The 21,397-nt window shown below is 45.7% G+C and overlaps 1 protein-coding gene across 13 annotated transcripts in view; it reads right to left on the reverse strand.

Annotated features, from left to right (window-relative positions):
* Positions 1–11,442: 11,442 nt before the first annotated feature.
* Positions 11,443–21,397, reverse strand: part of prickle1b (prickle homolog 1b) — a 183,937-nt gene continuing 173,982 nt past the window's right edge. For 12 of the 13 annotated variants that reach the window (XM_072268120.1, XM_072268114.1, XM_072268113.1 and 9 more), the window contains 4 exons: positions 21,106–21,309; positions 18,522–18,708; positions 15,400–16,173; positions 11,443–13,182 (listed from right to left, as the gene is read on the reverse strand). In XM_072268120.1, the coding sequence (XP_072124221.1) occupies positions 12,335–13,182; positions 15,400–16,173; positions 18,522–18,708; positions 21,106–21,309 (2,013 nt within the window). In that variant the 3' untranslated portion in view covers positions 11,443–12,334. The remainder of the gene's footprint in view (positions 13,183–15,399; positions 16,174–18,521; positions 18,709–21,105; positions 21,310–21,397) is intronic. The other variant, XM_072268109.1, reaches the window with a different exon arrangement.

The following is a 21,397-nucleotide window of genomic DNA, read 5'->3' on the forward strand; positions in this document are numbered from 1 at the left end:
TGTGCAGGAATTTTCATCCAGCCCCTTTGAAATTAGGTTATTTAGAATATATCAAATTTTTCAGTAACCTACTGAAGTTAATCACCTGATACTTTTCTACAATGGATTTCATCTGCCTTGACGAAAGTATCAAATGAAACTGATCAGCCTTTCTCGGCTTTCAGATTATTCATATTACGTTAGGCTAAGGCAGTACTCTTATGATTTAAAACAATTTCAGTTCCTTTACAAAATAACAAGGTTGTTGTAAGTGTATTGTTTGAGAAACAGACTCTTTGCTTTCTGAGATGCGTAAATGGATAATGGCCTCATTTCATCTCACATTAGCCAGTGAAGGTACAAATGATCACACAGGTTTTGTGTTCATGGGTCTAGCAGTGGAACCAGACAGCAAAAGGTGAGAGCTGAACTCTGTCATCCTCTCTATTTCCTGCATTGCTCTGATTTGCCTGTGAGCAGCTAAGTAAGTCTGCCTTCCGGCTAAAGTACTGGTAGAATTAAAGTCATTCAGTTACCTTCACAAAGTCCTTTCATTGACCTGTGATTCCAGCTCTGCCCCCATGAAGAGCCATTGTGTTTGATTTGGTCCCGAGATGAACTTCTGACAACAAAGGACCCAATGCGGAATTTGAGGGTGCCAATATTGATTGAAGGCATCTTGCAAATCTAAAGTTAGAACATAGGACAGGCCCTTTGGCCCATGATGTTGTTCCAAACTTTTAACCTACGTCAAGATCAATCCTCCAGTTAAGATGGCGCTACTGAACGCATGTGACAGCACACCGGGTGTTCAGATGCCAAGGAATTCGACGAAAAAACATCACTTAAAAACACCTTTTCTGAGGTAAACTGTGTTAAATTATTGTCGCAAACAGTGAGGGGGTGAGCGATGATGAGGGGAGTTCGGGGGTTTGAGCCGGGTTGTTATGCTGCCATCGATGCAGATGGAGTGAGCCTTCGGAGAGGAGAACTTGAGACAGAGGGGTTCCGAATCCCGTGCCTGGATGTGAGGCTGGATTGCTATGAGCACTGAGCCGTTTTGAAGCGCTTGGAAGTGGCTTTGGGCTGGGCAGCGAAACCTGGGCCCGAAGCGAGTTGCTGGGTGGTGTGGTCTGGGCCCAAGCCCTTCGCAGCGGCCCGGTCCAAGTCCGAGGCATGATACGCAGCTTAGACAATTTAAACGCCGGCCCAGATCAGAGGCTGATTCCGCTCGCTCTTTGCAATGTCCACTTCTCTCTCCAGGGCACTGGAAACTTTCGCTACAGTGGTTCCCAGGTACAATGTGAGGTATAATACATTGTTTGGTCATTTTAAACACCAACCCAGGTAGACTGAAAAGGCAGGGCGCTGGGATCCGGGGCGAGAGCCGATTTCGCTCGCTCTTCGCGATGGTCACTCCTCTCTCCATGGCACTGAGGCCTTGAAAACTGCCCCAACTGCTGTGCTCCATGGCCGCTGATATGATGAAATGATAAGCGAGACTTTGGGCCTACACTGGGCTGCTCCGTGATTCGGATCTGAGGACTCAACTTGGTTCGGAATGTTGTTGCTCACTTCAATTGTTTGCATGATTTTGTGCTTTTTCTCCCCCTTTCTCTTGCACATAAAAAAGTACTTTTTTATTGGGCTCTTTCCAGTTTCTTGCTTGGTGGCTATTTGTTAGCAACCAAATCCCAAGGTTGTATTGTTTATACATTCTTTGATAATAAATGCACTTTGAATCTTTGAATCTAACCCTTTTCTTCTACAGAGCACATAATGCTCCATTTTTCTTACATCCATGTTGTGTATCTAAGAATCTTTTAAATGTCCCTGTTGTATTAGCCTCTACCACCAGCTTGGCAGTACTTTTCAAGCTCTCTATGCAAAGAAAAACTACCTCTGACATCTCTCAAAAACCTTCCTCCACTCACCTTAAATGGACATCTCTAGTATTGGCCATTGGCATCCTTGGAAAAAGGCACTGGCTACCCCTCTATGCCTCTCAAAGCATTTTACTTAATTTTCTGAGGAGGTGCATAGGAAATATGCCCAATGATTTAAAAAAACATTGTGCAAAAACCCGAGCTTGACATCCTGGTTGACATTTTAGCATACTGGGGGAGGGCAACATTGTTAAAGGTGCTGTCTTTTAGAGGAAATTTCAAAACAAATTTTCTCTCAAGCATACATTCCTGAAGCAGGCGAGTATTAAGAAGTATTAAGGCCATGATCTCATTCAAGGGTTTATTCAGGTTTACATATACAGTAAACTTATTCACATATCCAGTAACTTGATGAAAAAGTCACAGTGTGGAAAAAAGCTGGAATAAGTTGTTGTGTCACATAAATCCTTAACAATATTGAAGAGGACCGTTTGTAAAAGTCCATACTTCAGCAGAAATTGTTTCTCAGGGATCATTGAGCTGGAAAGATATGATGATTGTTTTGCCAATTTTATTCCATAGGATAATACTGTGATATTTTCAGGAATGCTAGCATCTAATTTTCTGTAATATTTTTTCTAGTATGTATTTCTTCAGTGAATCTGTCAGCTCATTAACATCAGATTGTTGGTTGTTAATCAAATTAGCTTTCAAACTATTGTCCTTTGTTAAACTTATGTGCTGATATATAAAAAAGTGGGTGTACAGTTGTTTTGGAATTGGTAATAATTTCAGGCTAAAAGATTTTGAATTCAAAGGATAATGTTAGCAGTAGATGTTTCTAGAATTGTCTAACCTGAGGAAGCACGCATGAGAGGTTCTGCAGATGCTGGAAATACAGGGTAACCAAAACATTAGAGGGACTCAACAGGCCAGGCAGTACCTATGGAGGGGGTATAAACAGTCGATGTTTTGGACTGAGACTCTTCATCAGGACTTAACATCTGTATCTATCAATCCTTTGCAGTGTCTTAATGTCACTAAGCTCACCTCTTCCTTTCTAAACCTCAATTAACATAGCCTTAATTGTCTTAGCTCAGAGCAATCACTGCCGTGATACAGTACAGTCGGTCCTCTTTATCCGTAAGGGACTGGTTCTGGGACCCCTCGCGGATACCAAAAAACGCGGATGCTCAAGTCTCTTATTTAACCTGTCTCAGTATGGTGGACCTTAGGACCCAGCGGAACCCCAGACCTTATTTAACCTGTCTCAGTGCGGTGGACCTTAGGACCCGGTGGCAGAGCTCTGAATCCGCAGTGTTTCTGTTCATGAAAATAATCACGATTGCGATTGAAAATAAAGTGGAAATAATAAAGCAATCGGAAAGAGGTGAAACACCATCGGTCATTGGAAAAACGTTAGGCTACAGTCCGTCAATGATCGGAACAGTTTTAAAGGATAAGGTGAGAAAGGCCCTGCCCCGATGAAAGCTACAATTAGTACTAAGCAACGCAGTGGTTTAATTATTGGGTTTTGGGGTTTTGGGTCTTTGATCCTCCACATCAACCCAGCACGGATGGAGAGCGCACTCCGGAGCGGTCTGTCACTGGATCGAACTCGGGAATTTCCGTTCCTGAGCCCAACGCTGAAACATATGTTTCTTAAGTGTTTTATATGCATAGAAAGGTAAAACATATACTATATACTAAGACAAACGTTTGACTGACTGATGCTAAATAATACCGGATGTACCTGTTCCAACTTACTTAGTAAGAGAACTTCCGGTTTTTTCTCGATCCCGATCCACGATAACCTACGCAATCCTCCCGTATACTTTAAATCATCTCTAGATTACTTATAATACCTAATACAATGTAAATGCTATGTAAATGGTTGTTATACTGTATTGTTTAGGGAATAATGACAAGGAAAAAAAAGTCTGTAATGCTCGAACAGCAAGTGCTGGAAGAGCACTTCCGGGTTTTCTCAATTCGCGGTTGGTTGAATTCGCGCATGCGGAACTCGCGGATAAGGAGGGCCGACTGTACTTCACTCACACTAAGTACATTGTTTCTTGCATGTGGAGACCGAATTGGTGCACAGGTGTGGTCTCTTCAGTATCCTGTACAACTGCAACAAGATTTCCTTTCCTACCCCAAAACTCTTGCAATGAACATTTGCCTTCGTTATTACTTGCTCTGTGTATAGGTTTAACTTCTGTGTTTCATGAACCTACACGGCAATATCTCTACCAATTATGTAACTTCCTCTTCTTTTCAATGAAGTGTAAAACTACATTTTCAGAATCAGGTTTACTATAACTGAAGTCCGTTGTGAAATGCCTGGTTTTGCAGCAGCAATGCAGTGCAAGACATAAAAGTGACGATAAATTACAAAAATAAATAAATAGTGTAGAACAAGAAACAGCCATGTAGTGGATTCATGGACTGTTTGGAAATCTGATGGTGAAGAAATTGATCCTGGAATGTTGAATGTGGGTCTTCAGACTCCCATATCTCCTCCCTAATGGTAGTAATGAGAAGAGGGCATTCCCCCATGGTGTGGGTCTCTAGTGATGGATGCTGCCTTCTTGAATCACTGGCTTTTAAAGATGTCCCGTCAGAATGCTCAATGATGAGAGTGGAGAGTCTATAACCCTCTCCGGCCTCTTGTGCTCTTGTGCGTTGGAGGCTCCACACCAGGAATGAATCAGACAGTGCCTCCACATACCTTTCACGTTTTCCCTGCACACTTGACAACTGCCGACTCGGTGTATTCCTCATAATTAACTCCCGGGTGTAGTTTTGCACTGGAGCAAGTTTGATTATGACAGCCCTACCGGTAACAGAATGTACGGTCCACGTAGCCATTTAGAGCTCCCCGCTGCACCACTGGTGCCATTCTGTATGTCATGGCAGTGTGCTTCCCAATGCCCATCATGCAATCCTGCCTCCTGCTGGTCAAGCTCCTCACTGCAGTCACTAACCAAGTAAAACGGAGATTTAAACCACAGACTTTTTTGGTCCCTTGTTTTAATCAGGTGTGGAAAATTTATTTTACAGTCGGGGACTTCACATTTTTGTATGATGTGCTTCTAAAAATTGTAATTTATTTTTATTTTTTTTCTTTCATTCCTTCCCTCACCCCCATTCAGGGCCCAAACAATCCTTCCAGGTGAGGCAACACTTCACCTGCAAGACTGTTGGGGTCATCTACTGTAACGGGTGCTCCTGATGCAGCCTCCTCTGCATCGGTAGGACCCGATGTAGATTGGGGTAGTGCTTTGTCAAGCACTTTCGCTCCATCTACAACATGCAGGATTTCCTGGTAACCAACAGCTGTAATTCAATCCCCATTCCCATTCTGACATGTCAGTCCCTGGTCTCCTCCACCGCCACTATGAGGCCACTCTCAGGTTGGAGGCTCAACACCTCTTTTCCTCCTTTCTGTTGTATATTTATTGCAAATGATCGCAACTTTTATGTCTTGCATTGTTCTGCTGCCACAGAACAACCATGTTCACAACATGTATCAGTGATAGTAAACGCAAACACGAGGAAACCTGCAGACGCTGAAATTTCAAGCAACACACATCAAAATTGCTGGTGAACGCAGCAGGCCAGGCAGCATCTCTAGGAAGAGGTACAGTCGACGTTTCAGGCCGTGACCTTACTGAGTCCTGACGAAGAGTCTCAGCCCGAAACGTCGACTGTACCTCTTCCTAGAGATGCTGCCTGGCCTGCTGCGTTCACCAGCAACTTGATGTGTGTGGCTTGAATTTCCAGCATCTGCAGATTTCCTCTTGTTTGCGTATTTTGGCTTCTTTCCAGTCCTAATGAAAGGTCATAGCCGGACGGTCGCCTGTTTATTCCTCTCCATAAATCCTGCCTGACCTGTCAAGTTCCTCCAGCACTTTGTGTTTGACACTTTTACTCTGTCAACTGAAGAGCAGCCCAGCCTCCCTGCTGTGGTAGATAGCACCACGAAGAGCAACACAAGCATCTCTTCTCTCCAATTTCAGGATGCTTCAGAATCAGGTTTAGTATCACTGACAGCTCCTGAAATTTGTTGTTTTGCCACAGCAGTATAACGCAAGACACAAAAATTACTATAAGTCACACCAAGCAAATAGATAGTACTGTACAAGATATGAGTAATGAGGTAGTGTTCATGGGTTCATCTCCAGGACCTGTCATCTTTCATGCTTGTTGTTTATTGCTATTTATTTATATCTGCATTTGTATAGTTTGTTTAGTTTGCAGTTCCTGATGTTTACAGATCCTGTTCACAGATACCGTTCTATAGATTTGCTAAGTATGCCCGCAGGAAAAGAATTTCAGGGTTGTATGTACTCGATAATAAATTTTACTTTGAACTTCGATGATGTCAGGATCCATTATTATGAGGTTTCGGGGTACTTGAAAGCACATGATCGAATAGACATAGTTTCCTTAAGGGAAAATCTTGCCTGACAAATCTCCTGGAATTCTTTGAGGAAATAACAGGCAGAATGGACAAAGGTGAGTCAGTAAATTAGCTTCAAGTTCAAGTTTAATTGTCATTCAACCGCACATGCACACCCATGACTACAGCCAAACGAAACAGTGTTACTCCAGGGTCTAAGCACAAAACACAACACCAACAGTCATACACAGCACAAGGCACATACAGCACACATAAGATAGCAGTAAACATACAGTCATGCAAAAAATATATAATATAGTCCAAATCCCTGAGTGACATGCCATGTAAATTGATGTTTGTTATTCCTCGCCACGCCTTGTGGCACCTTGAGCAGCAACCTTGATGTTTTTCAGAATCAGAATCAGGTTTATTATCACCGGCATGTGACGTGAAATTTGTTAACTTAGCAGCAGCAGTTCAGTGCAATACATAATCTAGCGAGAGAAAATAATAATAATAAGTAAAATAAAACATAATAATAAATAAACAAGTAAAATCAATTATGTATATTGAATAGATTTTAAAAATGCAAAAACAGAAATACTGTATATTTAAAAAAAACTGAGGTAGTGTCCAAAGCTTCAATGTCCATTTAGGAATCAGATGGCAGAGGGGAAGAAGCTGTTCCTGAATCACTGAGTGTGTGCCTTCAGGCTTCTGTATCTCCTACCTGATGCTAACAGTGAGAAAAGGGCATGCCCTGGGTGCTGGAGGTCCTTAATAATGGACACTGCCTTTCTGAGACACCGCTCCCTAAAGATGTCCTGGGTACTTTGTAGGCTAGTACCCAAGATGGAGCTAACTAGATTTACAACCTTCTGCAGCTTCTTTTGGTCCTGTGCAGTAGCCCTTCCATACCAGATAGTGATGCAGTGTGTCAAAATGCCGTCCATGGTACAACTATATAAGTTTTTGAGTGTATTTGTTGACATGCCAAATCTCTTCAAATTCCTAATAAAGTATAGCCGCTGTCTTGCTTTCTTTATGGCTACATCGATATGTTGCGACCAGGTTAGATCCTCATAGATCTTGACACCCAGGAACTTGAAGCTGCTCACTCTCTCCACTTCTGATCCCTCTATGAGGATTGGTATGTGCTCCTTCGTCTTACCCTTCCTGAAGTTCACAATCAGCTCTTGTCTTTGTTCTGTAGCATTTATCTATTTTTTTATGAGGCCGAGTTGCTAGCTCGATGCTCAACCCAGCACAGATGGAAAGCGTGCAAGGAGCTGGCCAGATTCGAACCCAGGACCACTTACCTTGAAGTCCGGTGCTGGTGCCACTACACCACCGGCTGGCTAGATTGATGGAGAGTGGGTGTCATTGGCAAGAACAAGCAGATCTCAGCATTCTGCAGAAGAACGTACGCACACATGCACGCAGTACAGCTTGTCTTCCACCGAGTGAACACTAGAAGGCAGCACAGATGGGAAGGGCCAGGCCCCAACCCAGCATAGACACCGCCCGGCACCAACTCTGGTATCTCCTCTCCTAGATTGCTGCAACAGGCAAGTCCACGGCTTGAGACCTAGTCCTCGCTGCAACCAAGGACTCACAGCTCCCCCGCCATCTGCCTCACCAATAAACAAGTGAGATGGACTTTAGTGCTTTACATTACTAATGTCCAATAGGGTCTTGCGATCGAGGACAATCACTCACAGTTACACTGCGCACCACTTTCAAGCACTGACTTCAATATCTTTCTGTAGTGGGCAGTAATACGGTTCGCACCAAGTCCAGCTCCTCCACCAAAGAGCAGCTCACTGAAGGGGTAGATCTACAGTACTTGAAGTTCTTAATGTCCAGCATTGTCTTGCATCATAAAAAAAAGACGTTTAAAAAAGACAAAAACAGCTTTGTTTGGCCTTGGGGAGGCTGCTGCATCATAACGCATCTCCAACTCTACTGGAGTGAATGTTGCTCCACGAGGCTGTTAAACAAGACAAGAGCCCGTGGTATAACAGGAAGGATACTAGTATGGACTAGTCTGGTTGGCTGCTGGTGACTAGAGGTGTTCTGCAGGGACCAGTGTTGGGTCCTTTACCTTTCGCATTGTAAGTTAACGATTTGAATGATGGAATTAATGACTTTGTGGCCAAGTTTATGGACAATACAAAGATAGGTGGAGGGGCGGGTACTTTGAAGAAGCAGGGAGTCTCAGGAGAACTTGGATTTAGGAGAATGGAAAAATAAGTGGCAGATGGAATATAGTGTAAGGAAGTGTATGGTCATGCACTTGGTGGAAGGAATAAAGCTGTAGGCTATTTTCTAAAGAGGAAATAAATTCAAAATCAGAGGTGCAAAGGGACTTGGGAGTCCTTGTACAGGATTCCTTAAAGGTAAACCTGCAGGTTGAGTCAGTGTAAGGAAGGCAAATGTAATGTTCGCATTTACTTTGAAAGGGCTTGAATATAAAAAAGGAAGAACGTAATGCTGAGGCTTTAAAAGACATTGATGAGCCCACATTTGGAGATTTGTGAGTGGTTTTGTGCACCTCATCTAAGAAAGGATGTGCTGGCCTCCACTGGAGAGGGTCCGGAAGAGGTTTGTGAGAATGATCTTAGGAACAAAAGGGTTAATGTATGAGGAGCACTTGATGGCTCGGGGCCTGTACTCACTGGAGTTTAGAAGAATGAGAGGGGATCTCAACAAAAACTATGGAATATTGAAAGGTCTAGACAGAGAATAGGTGGAGGGGATGTTTCCATTAGTGGGAGAATCTAGGACCAGACTCAGAATACAAGTATGTTCCTTTAGAACAGAGGAGAAGAGGAATTTCTTTTGCCAGAAAGTGGTGAGTCTATGGCTGCGGAGGCCAAGTAATTGGGTATATCTAAAGTAGAGATTGATAGGTTCTTGATTAATGAGGGCATCAAAGGTTACGGGGAGAAGGCAGGAGAATGGGATTGAGGCGGAAGTACATCAGCCATGATGGAATATGTCACAACCACTTGAGATTATTCTGGGGAGATTTTCACTAGAGAAATGTAATAGGGCCCAATGAAGTATACATCCAAAAATGTATTGAAAGCTGTTTGATTCTGCATTGACTTCATTTTCAGCATGACACATTGTGGAGCTGTGTAAGCAAATTTCCAGTTGTACAAACCTCAGGGGCATATTGGAGGAAACCTTCCGATCTATTTGGTAATGTGGTCAAGGTTGCTGGGTGTTTAGAGTCATAGTCACAGATCACCACAGTACAATAGCAGGCCCTAAGGCCTATATAGTCTGTGCCAAATTTATTCTCCCTAATCTCATCGAGCTGCAACTGGACAAGGCCCTCCATATCCTTCTCATCCATGCACTTATCCAAAGAAATCAAACCTACATCTACCATATCTGCCAGCAGCTCATTCCACAATCTCACCACCCTCTGAGTAAAGAAATTTCCCCCTCATATTCCCCTTGAACATTTCACCTTTTACCCTTAACCTATGACCTCTCATTCCAGTTTCACCCAACCTCAGTGGAAAAAGCCTGCTGCATTTACCTATCTACACCCCTTATTATTTTGTATACCTCTGTCAAATCTCCTCTCATTCTACTAAACTCCAGTGATCAATCTTTTCAACCTTGCCCTGTAACAAGTCCCAACAACATCCTTGTAAATTCTCTCTGTACTCTTTTAATCTTATTGATGGCTGTCTTCTAGGTAGGAGAACAGAACTGCACACAATACACCAAATTATGCCACACTGATGTCTTGGACAACTTCAACATAATATCCCATCTCCTGTACTCAGTACTACGATTTATGAAAGCCAATGTACTAAAGCCCTCATTCTGACCCTAGCTACCTGTGATGCCACTTTCAAGAAACTATGGATCTGTATTCCCAGATCCCTCTGTTCTACCACACTCCTCGGTGCCCTACCGCTCTCCGTGTAAGATCTACCCTGGCGGTACAGGTGGTGTGATAGTTGAGGCATTGTCATCGGAATGGATTAGAGCATTATCACAAGCAAAGTCTATACCCACTATTCTAAAGCATTAATATTACACCAGAGTACATTGGTAGTTCATTGACTATACCCGGTATTCTAAAGCATTAGTATTACACCAGAGTACATTGGTAGTTCATTGAATCTTCACTCAGGTTGATGATTGAGAAAGTCTTCTGTTCCATACTTCTCTCAGGATGTGCTCAAGCAGTGAGATATTCTATTTCCCGTCCTGTTCTGAAGAAAAGTAAGGCTTAACTTTGGACCTTTACAAATGTCAAGTGTAAATGATTTTCCACTAACAAGAAAGCAGAAGAGACTAAATTTCACGGGACATTATTGTTTTTACGTTGCAATTCTACAGTGAAAAATAATTATTCTGACCCACTTTGTCATTTGCTCTCCAAGCTTAATGTATGCAAATGCTCTTTCTATGGACACTGTCTGTTACCTCCAGTTCAAACCCTCTACACCCCAATATAAGTAACATAAAAACTAGATGCAGAATGCTAATATTTCAGGCATTGTATTTCTACAACTATCCATTATTTTAAAACTCCAATAATTTACAGAAAACACATGCAATTTCACCACAGTGATTTCAAAATCAGATTCAGATTTATTTATCACATGTATAATGAAACATACAGTGAAATGTGTCTTTTATGTTAACAACCAACACACCTAACGACGTGCTGGGGGATGCCCGCAAGGGCGCCACGCATTCCAACGCCAGCATACTATGCCCACAATGCTTGGCAGAACACAACAAAACAGAACATGCCAAGTAACAAAGCAACGACAGCAAAACAAGCCCGTCCCTCTACCCAGTCTCCACTGGACGTGTGGATTCATGGTATCCGATTTTCCCAGCAGACTTGCACAGATTCAGACTTGGGGGCTCTGGCCATCGGGCCTCGACTTCAGAAGAAGAATTTCAGAGTTGTATACTTCGATAATAAATGAACCTTCGGTGAGGATACTTGCAGCCAAAAGCCCCGGACCTCTGATACTGAAATGAGCAGCGTGGCCTGACTGGCAGCCAGGCCCCCCCATTGAGGGAACAACAGGGCAGGGGGTGGGGCCTTGAGCGGGAGCTGGTTAAGAGGAGGGAGGTGGCTTGTTGTTTCAACATTTTGCAGAATGTATTTTAGTGAAACAAACTGGGTTATTTTATATGTTTTTATTTCATTCATCCACATGTTCCAGTCTTTACATTTATACATCACTTATGATACTTCTTTACACTATCTGATTCACAATAGGCTCCGGTAACATTGCAAGTATCTCAGGTGCACTTCTGGATCTGGGAATTGCCAATACTGCTGGGTCACGAAGGGGCCCAGTGAGAACGTAACTAGACAAGAGGGAAGCTGCATGTAGAAGCATTAAACACAGTACATCTTAACAAAATGGTGAACACTGCTTATCAAAGGGGAATGCCGCCAATCACTTCATTACATTTATTCATATACAACCAAACATAAATGTGTTTTTTTTTTGTAATTCGGCGATATATAAAAATATCAGTTTCTTAATCTGGACTTTACAATATATACATTATTTGCACCGTTAAATTATGATTAACTTTAGTTGTTAAATGCTACATTATAAATACCAACATTTTTTCTTTGAAATTACAGGTTGCAGCCCCTCTAATGCCTGTGGTGTGGAATTGCAAGGACGGAGAGGGGGCGGCAGATTCACTCCACACAACTATCTCCATTCAACCCTTTCACTTTACAGACTCATTGCAAATACTTCAATGAAAGTGAACATTTAATACCATAATAACATAGAAGATAATGAAGTTTAAAAAAAAACATTTTGCTCCAATGCCTGAAGCTTCCTGGAACCATGAATCCAGCGTGAAGATGGCTGAGGGTGTGGGAACAGAGCATGGCAGGTAGTGTTCCTTCATGTGGGATTACAAGTGGGTACAGAGTTCCCATTGCCAATAAATTTACAGTATATAGCCTGCTTCCATGAGATGGTCCAGTAACACCTAGACTCAGATTCCAGAAACGCTCCTTATAAATTTGGTCGCCACTAGCTCTGTTCTAGGAAATTATACAATTCTTCCCTTTGTGGCTTTTGTTCTTTTTGGCTCTTGTGATCTGTGGTGTTGTGGAAGACGCTGGCACCACAGATGTTCCTGCAAGGTCATCGCCGTAGAGCTGGTACCTTTGGCTTCGGGGCTGTGGGATAGGTTGACCAAGGAAGTAACCCTCTTCTTCTGAATCAGAGGACGAGGAGGAACATGTTGAGCACCAGGAATCATAGTCGTCAGCGTACAGGCCAAGGAACTTGCCCACCGCTTGGTTTAATGCGTAGTCCGGGGGCTGGCTGTACTGGCCGTACACGTCTTGGCTCTGGTGATACGGCTGTCTGTCACGATGGGCGTTGGTCTCAACCAGTTTGTCACAGTCTTTTGGAGAGTGAAGGTGAAGCCTTTCCCTCGGGCCCCTCCGTTCGGCGGCCAAGTGGAGCGCGTTGTCAGAACGGGATTTCCTGCTCCTGCGCCAGCGATGGTGGTGCCGGCTGCTGCGCCCTTCGAAGTCATACACTCGGCGCCGTGTCCGCTCGCTCATTGGGGGCTGCCGAACCTCGATCTCCTCGCAGTTTCCGTTGTCAATAACGTCATCGGAAAACTTCACTTGCTGAGGCCTCGTCTGTGACTTTGACCTCCTCAGCATCGGGTTGTAGAGAGGTTTCTGCTTTTCCTCCGGCTCTGGGACTGGGCAGTGCTCCGACGCCAAGCTCTTCAGGGACTCTATGCTGCAGTGGCGCATCGAGGAGTTCATTGTCCCCATGTTGCTCACCTTCTCACAGCTCTCCATTTCTTGGAGATCCTGCAGAGTGAAGACAGGCGATCTCTGCTGGCTGTCTCCGTCCACTGAGGCTCCTACTGGGATGAGCAGAGGGACTCTGATCAGTTTAGTGTTACCCAGAACTCAGGAATTATCTACCAACACTAATAAAATATCAGCATATTCAAAGAATCCTGCTTAAGGTCATTAATTGTCCTGAGAATTCTCGTTGTCATAGACTCATAAGCACATCCAACTCAAGCCCCAACTCTGCCTGTCTCTACTCGGGTCAAAATGACCAAAATTCAAATGTGTTTAACTCAAGGTATCTGAAACCTGAGGAGAGAATATCCTCTGGGTCATGGAATTGTACAACACGGTGTTCAGTCAGAGCTAGAACCAGAGCTGTCCTTAAGGCATGAGATACAAAGAGCAGAATTAGGCCATTTGGCCCATCGAGTCTTTTCTACCAACCCATCATGGCTGATTTTTTTTTATCCCTTTCAGCCCCATTCTCCTGCCTTCTGTCCTGTAAACATTTAGGGAGTCCTGCATGAGGACTCTCAAGCCCCCTTGCAGCACCGATTTCTGAATTGGCACCTGATTTAGAAAACAGTCTACACCTTTATTCCTTCTACCAAAGTGCATGACCCTATATTTCCCTGCGCTGTGTTCCATCTGCCACTTTGCCCATTCCCCTAATCTCTCTTTTTGCAGACTCCCTGCTTCCTCAACACTGTACTGGCTCCTGGTCTGGTAACACTTCTACTTTCATATCCTCACCTGTTGCGTTCCAACCATCACCGGGGTCCGTCCCCTCCCTGCTCGCTCCCTGGATGACTGAAATCCTCTAGTACAGCTCCCTTCTCTGTTTCTGACACTTACCAAAACAATTCACCATTGTCTCAGTCCTAAACTTTTGAGGTTCTTTCCTCAAGGTTCTGGCTCCCCACCTCTATCTGCGCCTGCCTGTGATTCTGTAGAACCTACCACAGTCTTTACGTGAAGCATGTTAAAGATGCCTTGTACTTGTGGGTTATTCTTGCCAATGTTGTACCGATTAGACCTGAATTCTATTTCATTGCCACAAGGAAACAAAGAATGAGATGCTTAAGTGCTCTCTCTCTCTCTCTGTCTCTCTCTCCACTGAGGTGGTGACACTGCCTAATGCACACACCAGAAGGTGAGGTACACGTCCCAGTCCCTTCTTTCTATTGTCACTGACAACAGCTTCTGGCCATCTTGGAAGAATCCCTCCAAATGACGATTACTGTCCACACCCATGTGCCTGTGATGTTGCAGCAAGCAAGTTTTCCACTGTATCTGCGCCTCACCCATGACAGTAAACCTGACCTGACACTCGTTTTCCAAACAAATAGACCCCTGTTTATTGTAACTTCTACGTTACATAGAACATTACAACACAGTACAGGCCCTTCAGCCCAAATTCTTGCATCGAACTTTTAACCTACTGTAAGACAAATCTAATCCTTCTCTCCTACATAGCCCTCCAGTTTTCTATCATCCACGTGCCTATCTAAGAGTCTCATAAATGTCCAAGCGTATCTGCCTCTATCACAACCCCTGGCAGGGCGTTCCGTGCACTGACCATTCTCTGTGTAAAAAACCTACCCTTGACATCCCCCCTGTTTTTCCTCCAGTCACCTTAAAATTATGCTCCCCGGTATTAGCCCTTGTACTACAATGTTGTTGTTGAGTGCCGTTGAGTTGTTTCTCAACTCATGGCGCTCCTATAGATAGTGTCGTTGTCCACAGGGTTTTCAGGCAAGATATGGAATTAGGTTGCCAGGCCTTTCTTCCGCACAGATACTGCTGCTGCCCAAGCTGGGACCTGGTCGGATTCGAACTCAGGACTATCTGCCTTGAAGTTCAGCGCTAATGCCACTACACTACTGGCTAGCCCAATGCCACAATGCTATAACAAAATAAAACTAGAGGCAATGGCAGTAACTAAGTTAACCTGTTCCCAGCCTGATCGAGGATGCTGTTTGTACCCAATAGTGACCAAAGTCCTTGAAGCACCTCCGTGGATGCGGCAAGTTCTTTCTTCAGGGTTACCCAGCTCAGATGTACACCCGGAAAACTGCCAGGCAGTTAGCCCGGACAGAGCCCTTTGCTGCCCCCTCCAGGGCCCTCGGACAGCCAACTTGGCAGGCCAGCCCCAGGGGGAAGTTCACTAGGACGTCCACCTCCCTCCTTGCCCACCCCCACCCCACTGCGTACAGGTGTACAGGGCAGGAGGGTATCCCCGTGGCCTTCGGTATCACTGGAAGGTTGGTGTACGTGCACAATACCTGTTATGTTGGACAGGGCAAGTGAGTCCACAGAATTGCGGACACTCTGCTGGTTGGGCTTCAGCTCGCTGCTCAAGCATTCCAGTGAGTCTCCGTACCAGGGGCTGTCGCCGTGCTTGAAGCCCGCGGGGCCGTGTTCTGTCTCCAGGTCCTGCATCTTCCTGCTACTGGCTGGGCCCGGGTGGCTCCCGTAGGCCGAGTCGCCTAGATTGTCCTGGGACTGTGCCCAGGACAGGCTGGGCTCAAACTTGTTGCTGGCCAGGCCCGGGGCCCCATGGACGCGCAACTCCGGGTTGCCGTGGGCCTCGTCGCCACCGGGGGGCTGGAAGAAGACCCCCCGGTCGCCAAACTTGAGCAGTAGCTGCGTCAGGTAGTCCTCGTGCTCCGCCCACTCCTCCTGCTCCTCCGGGGCCTCTGCCTCTCCGCTGCCCTTCCAGAAGGTCCTGCCGCCGTGGCCGCCGGAACCGGAGCGTTTGTAGTCATCGGCGGGGGACAGGAGCAGCGACTGCCGGCACTGGTCTGCTGACCGACTGCTTCTCCCCATGCGGACGCTGCGTCGGGACTCCCTGGAGCGGGCGGACTGGAAGGCGGAGTCGGAGGAATCGGAGGCGTGGACATCTTCGCCCAGGCTGCAGGCCTTGGAGCAAAAGATCCGGCCCTGTTTCGGCAGGAAGGGGCAGCCCAGCAACGGGGTCCTGCACTGGGCACAGCAGAAGCACTTGTCCACGGCATGCCAGTGTTGCCCGTCGTAGGTCATCTGAGCATGGTCAACACCTGCAGTTAAAAACAGACGTGTAAACAAGGGAACTGACCGCCAGCTCGTTTCACCTAGCTCGTTGGATAGGGGCGATTTTGCCATCTTTGGAAGGTTCTTTGGAAGTCAAGAATGAGGCAAAAAACTTTTTGGTTATGGCTGTGTAAGAAGTGTACAGGAATGAAGAATGAACAAAGAGAGGACAAAAGAACAAAGGACACTAAAAACTCGCTGACACTCGACAAAGATGGAGGACAAGGTATTCTGGTGAGAAGAATAACTTATGAAATAGCCAGATTCAGTGGCGTGACACCTGAGAAACCTCTAGAAAAATACAGAATTAGCACATTGCAAATGCTGAAAAACTCACTGAACAATACATGCACTGTATATAGGTGATTATATAAAAATACCAGCAAGCATAGGAAAGGTTAAACTACAAGAAAAGTAACAATTTAACACTATATTCCAACACGTGACAGATCATGAATTATCCTGACAGATGTGATGCAAGGATGCACTGAAATTTCATACAGTGGGGGTCAGCTTGCTACCCAGGTTCTCTTCTACCACCTGCCGAATCCACACAGAAACCCCTGCTCAGTCGCTCTCTGTGCTACACAGGGATTCAGTTAAGTTACGTTAGTGTAGCCTCTGGGAAATCCCGAGGATGGAATGGCTCTGTTGGAAAGTTGGAGGAGCCTGCTGCACCGTCCCATGCCCCGCTGCACCGTCCCTTGCCCCGCTGCACCATCCCGTGCCCTGCTGCACCATCCCGTGCCCTGCTGTGCTTCAGACTTGGCTTTCCTTGTTTCGTGAGCAGCAGACCTCAGTGGCTCTGTTGGTGAGCTCCTCTCCAGGAATTCCCATCTCTGGCAGTCGCCACCATGTTGGAGGAGAACTTCTGCACTCCACCTGGCCCACGATTGAACGGATCTACAACCAAACCCTGACTACAGGTTGGATTCTGGCACCCCCACCGCTGATCCATGCTTTCTATCCAATTTACGCCTGCAACTCACTGCATCTTGTGAGATGGCGATGGACACAACAGCAGCCCACCACCGGCATCATCTACGTTTAGAACAATCACTGGCAGACTTTAAAAGGGAAGGATCAAAATTAAACAAGGTTAGTTTCTCATTTCCAACTAATGTCTACAATATATCCTTGCTTAAGGTGAGCAAAATAAACCTGAAATGCAAACTAAACATTCAGTCTAATGGGACTTTCTCTGGCTGGAGATCCGTGACTACTGGTGATCCGTAGGGATCCACGTTGGGATCTGTGCTGTTTGTGAGATACAGAAATAACCTGGGTGAAAATGTGGATGGGTAGGTTAGCAAGTACACAGACAAAAGAAAACTAGGATAGTGAAGACGACTGCCAAGGGATACAGCGGAGTATCTGTTATGTATTTAATATTGAGTAATCTTGTAAATATACTGCTTGATTAAGCATTCTTTGTTGTTCATAGAATTCATTATGGTTATATGTAAAAATACATGACTTGCATACATCATAACTTGCGTGCATGCCTTGCTTAAAGTGAAGACTCATGTCTCTCAGTTCTCTTTTCCTTTGAATTAGTTTAACGTTTTGAAGTTACAAAACAGTGGCGATGAGGGATGCGGCAGAGTATCAGCTGCAGATATTGAAGGAGAAATGGCAGATGGTATTTAATCTAGCCAAGTGTGCGGTGTTGCTGCACTGGCGGGGGGGGGGGGCGGGCAGGTCCATAGCTCCCTGAAACTGGGTACACAGGCTGACAGGGTGGCAACAAAGGCAAAGGGCCTGCTGGCCTTCATTATAGTTGAGGCAATGCGCTCAAATGTCAGGAAGCCGTGTTGCAGTTTTATAAAACTCTGGTTAAGCTGCAGCTGCAGTTCTGCTTGCCCCATTGTAGGAAGGATGTGGAGCGTTGTAGAGGGTTTACCAGGACGCTGCTTGGATTGGAGGACACGTGCTCTAAGGAGAGAGTGGGCAAACTGGGGCTGTTTTATCTGGAGTGGCAGAGACTAAGGGAGTGGTCCTGACAGAGGTTTACACAATTAAGAGATGGTTGAAGTGCCTAACACTAGAGGGCAGGCATTTAGAGTGAGAGAAGGCAAGTTCAAAGGCAGTTTGCTTTTTACACAGAGAGTGGTGGGGTGCCTGGAACGTGCTGTCTGGGGTAGTGCTGAGGCGGATATGGCAGAGGTGTTTCAGAGGCTATTGAAAGGCACATGAATATACAAGGATTGAAAAGGGTATGGAAGAAGGGATTAGCTGAATTAAGCATCTAATTGCTGTTTTAATTAGCTTGGCACAACATCATGGGTCTGTTGTCGGAAGTTGTAATATTAACATGTGAACATTAGCGGATTACCGATATGATTCCCACAGGCTTCACAATATTCCGCGTAGAGACTCTCGAAGCAGCCACAGCAGAAGGGCCGGCCATCCTTCATGATGTACCTCTGTCCTCCCAGGATGGTTTCACACTCGAAACAGCAGAAGTGTTTCATGTGCCAGTGACGACCTTCTGCCTCGGTGCACTCGTCGGCAAAAATAATCTGAAATTCCAGGACAGAGTTTTGTTAGGCAATTGGCTGGATCACAGAGGTATCTCATGGAATACTGTGGGTCATATTCAAACTGAACGGTAAATAACTTCTTTTGTTTTCAAGAAAGAGAGGAACTGGAGAGTGTTCCTTCACTGAAGAAGAATACATGAAGGTTCTGCCAACTTCTGGGCAAACATTATCGGAGAACAGTATGACTACAGTTTCCTGCTTGATCACAGATCGGAGTTAGACCGTAGGACCATGAAACATAGGAGTAGAATTAAGCCATTTGGCCCATCGAGTCTGTTCTGATATTCCTTCTTGGCTGATTTATTATCCCTTTCAACACCGTTCTTCTACCATCCTCCCGTAACCTTTGATGCCCGTACAAATCAATAATCTATCAACTTCTGCTTTAAATGTATCCAATAACTTTGCCTCCACAGCAGTCTGTGGCAATGAATTCCACAGATTCACCAGCCTCTGGCTAAAGAAATTCCTCCTCACCTCTGTTCTAAAGGGATCCCTGTATTCTGAGGCTGTGCAGTTTTGGGCCCATATCTAGGGAAGTAAGTGCTGGCATTGGAAAGGGTGTAGTGAAGGTTTACAAGAATGATCCCGGGAATGAAGGGTTAATGCATGAGAAGCATTTGGTGACTGGAGTTCAGAAGAATGAGGAGAGTTCTCATTGAAACCGATTGAACATTGAAAGACCGAGGCAGTGGATGTGGAGAGGCTGTTTCCAATAGTGGGAGAGTCTAGGACCAGAAGGCACAGCCTCCGAGCAGAAGCTTTACACTGTACCATTGTTCCTGTGGCAATAATACGTCCATAAGCCACTTGGGAAGAGAATTAATCCATTCAGCCCATCAAGCCTTCTCCGCCATTTGATAATGGCTCTCAACTCCACTGTTCTCCCTTCACCCCGTAACCAATTTACAACAAAACACTAGAGCCAACAACAGTAACTAAAACAACTTGAATTAAAATGTCCCCATCCTCACCCAGATGCTACTTATCCTCTGTGGTGCCCAATGGTCCTGGAACATCACCATGGTAACCGTGAATACCTTGTGCTATTTCTCCAGGGTTACCTGGGCACAGATATATCGTAGAGTTATGCCAGGTAGTCGGCCGTGGCAGGGACTGCTCTACGGGCCCCTCCAGCCTCCACGGAGCCTGAGGGGCTGTGACTGTCCCTCCAGTCCTGCCCTGGGAAAACCACACGAGGTGTCTCTGAGCGTAATGTGCAGGGCGACCGAGTACTGCTCACCCTGACAATCTAGGGCCGGTGCATCCCCCACCATGGTTCCAAACCATTCCCCCTACGTCCCACTCCCCGTCACCCTCAGGAGGCGGGCACAGATCCCAGGAACTGGGGGAACAGCTTTGCCTGTCCGTGTCGTAGGTGGAAGGGTACAGACAAGGTCTCCCTAACACCTGGTCCTCAGCCAACATCACCAGGACATCCTCTCCTTGTTGCCTGGGAGAACCTGGGCGCTGTTTCACTGCTCCATTCCCAACACCGTGCCAACACCTCAAAAGCCCGCAAATGCAAACGCCCGCTGGCTGCGGGTCACGGTGGGAGCCTTTCCTTTCTCATCCTACATACTGAACTTCCAGAGCACAGCACGTCGTGGGAACCAGCCTCCTTTCCACAGACTCAGTCCGTACTTCTCGCAGGCAGCATAATCAAAGACCTCACCCACCCTGGATGTCCTCTCTTCTCCCTCCCATCAGGCAGAAGAGACAAAAGCCTGAAAGGAGGCATCACCAGGCTGAGGGACATAGGTACTGTATGAGCATAATTTTAAAGTGATTTGAGGAAAGTATTGGGGGAGAGGGTGTCAGTTTTTTCCACAGAGAGTGCTGGGTGTGTGAAATACCCTGCTGGGGGTGGTGGTGGAAGCGGATACCTTCGGGACATGTAAACAAACTCATAGGTGGGCACATGAACGAAAGAAAAATGGAGAACTATGTGGGAGGAACAAATAGAATGACCTTGGAGTAGGTTAAAGGGTTGGTACAGTATCGTGGGCTGAAGGGCCCGTACTGTTCCGTGTTCTTGGCCACACAGTCTACCTTGTTATGAGCTTGCACTATTTTGTTTACTTGGACCTCACTTTTTGGTAGCTTTTATACTTTATTCTGCATTGTTATTGTCTTACCTTGTTTTATCTCGACGGACTGTGTAATGATTTGATCAACAGTATGCAAAACAATCTTTTCACTCTATCTCAGTACCAGGGAGAATAATAAACCAATTCTGATATAGCCACTATCCTATTTTGTTTGATTTATTATTAAGGTAACGATTTGATAATAATAATCAGGATGTTTATGAACGGGACAGAAGGCGGGGGCCGAGGATGGACTGAAGATGACCCTGGCATCTGCGTCCCTCACCTCGTCGCAGGCTGAACAGCGGGGCTTCACGAGCTCGGCGTGGTGTCGGCCGCAGTGTATCTTGCCGTCCTGGTAGAAGTAGATCAGATCGACGAGCAGCTCCTGGCAGGTGGAACAGATGAAACAGGCCGGATGCCAGCAGACGGTGGAGCCCGCCCTGGACACAAATATGGCTATTTCACCGCCATTTATCTTCTCCTTGCACTGGAGGTGGGGTGGGGTGAGGGAGAGAGTGGAGGGGGATTAGGGACCAGATACTTGGTCTAGTGAACATTTAGTCAGAACCAGAAGT

This window comes from Mobula birostris, chromosome 9, assembly GCF_030028105.1.
Source record: "Mobula birostris isolate sMobBir1 chromosome 9, sMobBir1.hap1, whole genome shotgun sequence".
NCBI classification, from domain to species: Eukaryota; Metazoa; Chordata; class Chondrichthyes; order Myliobatiformes; family Myliobatidae; genus Mobula; species Mobula birostris.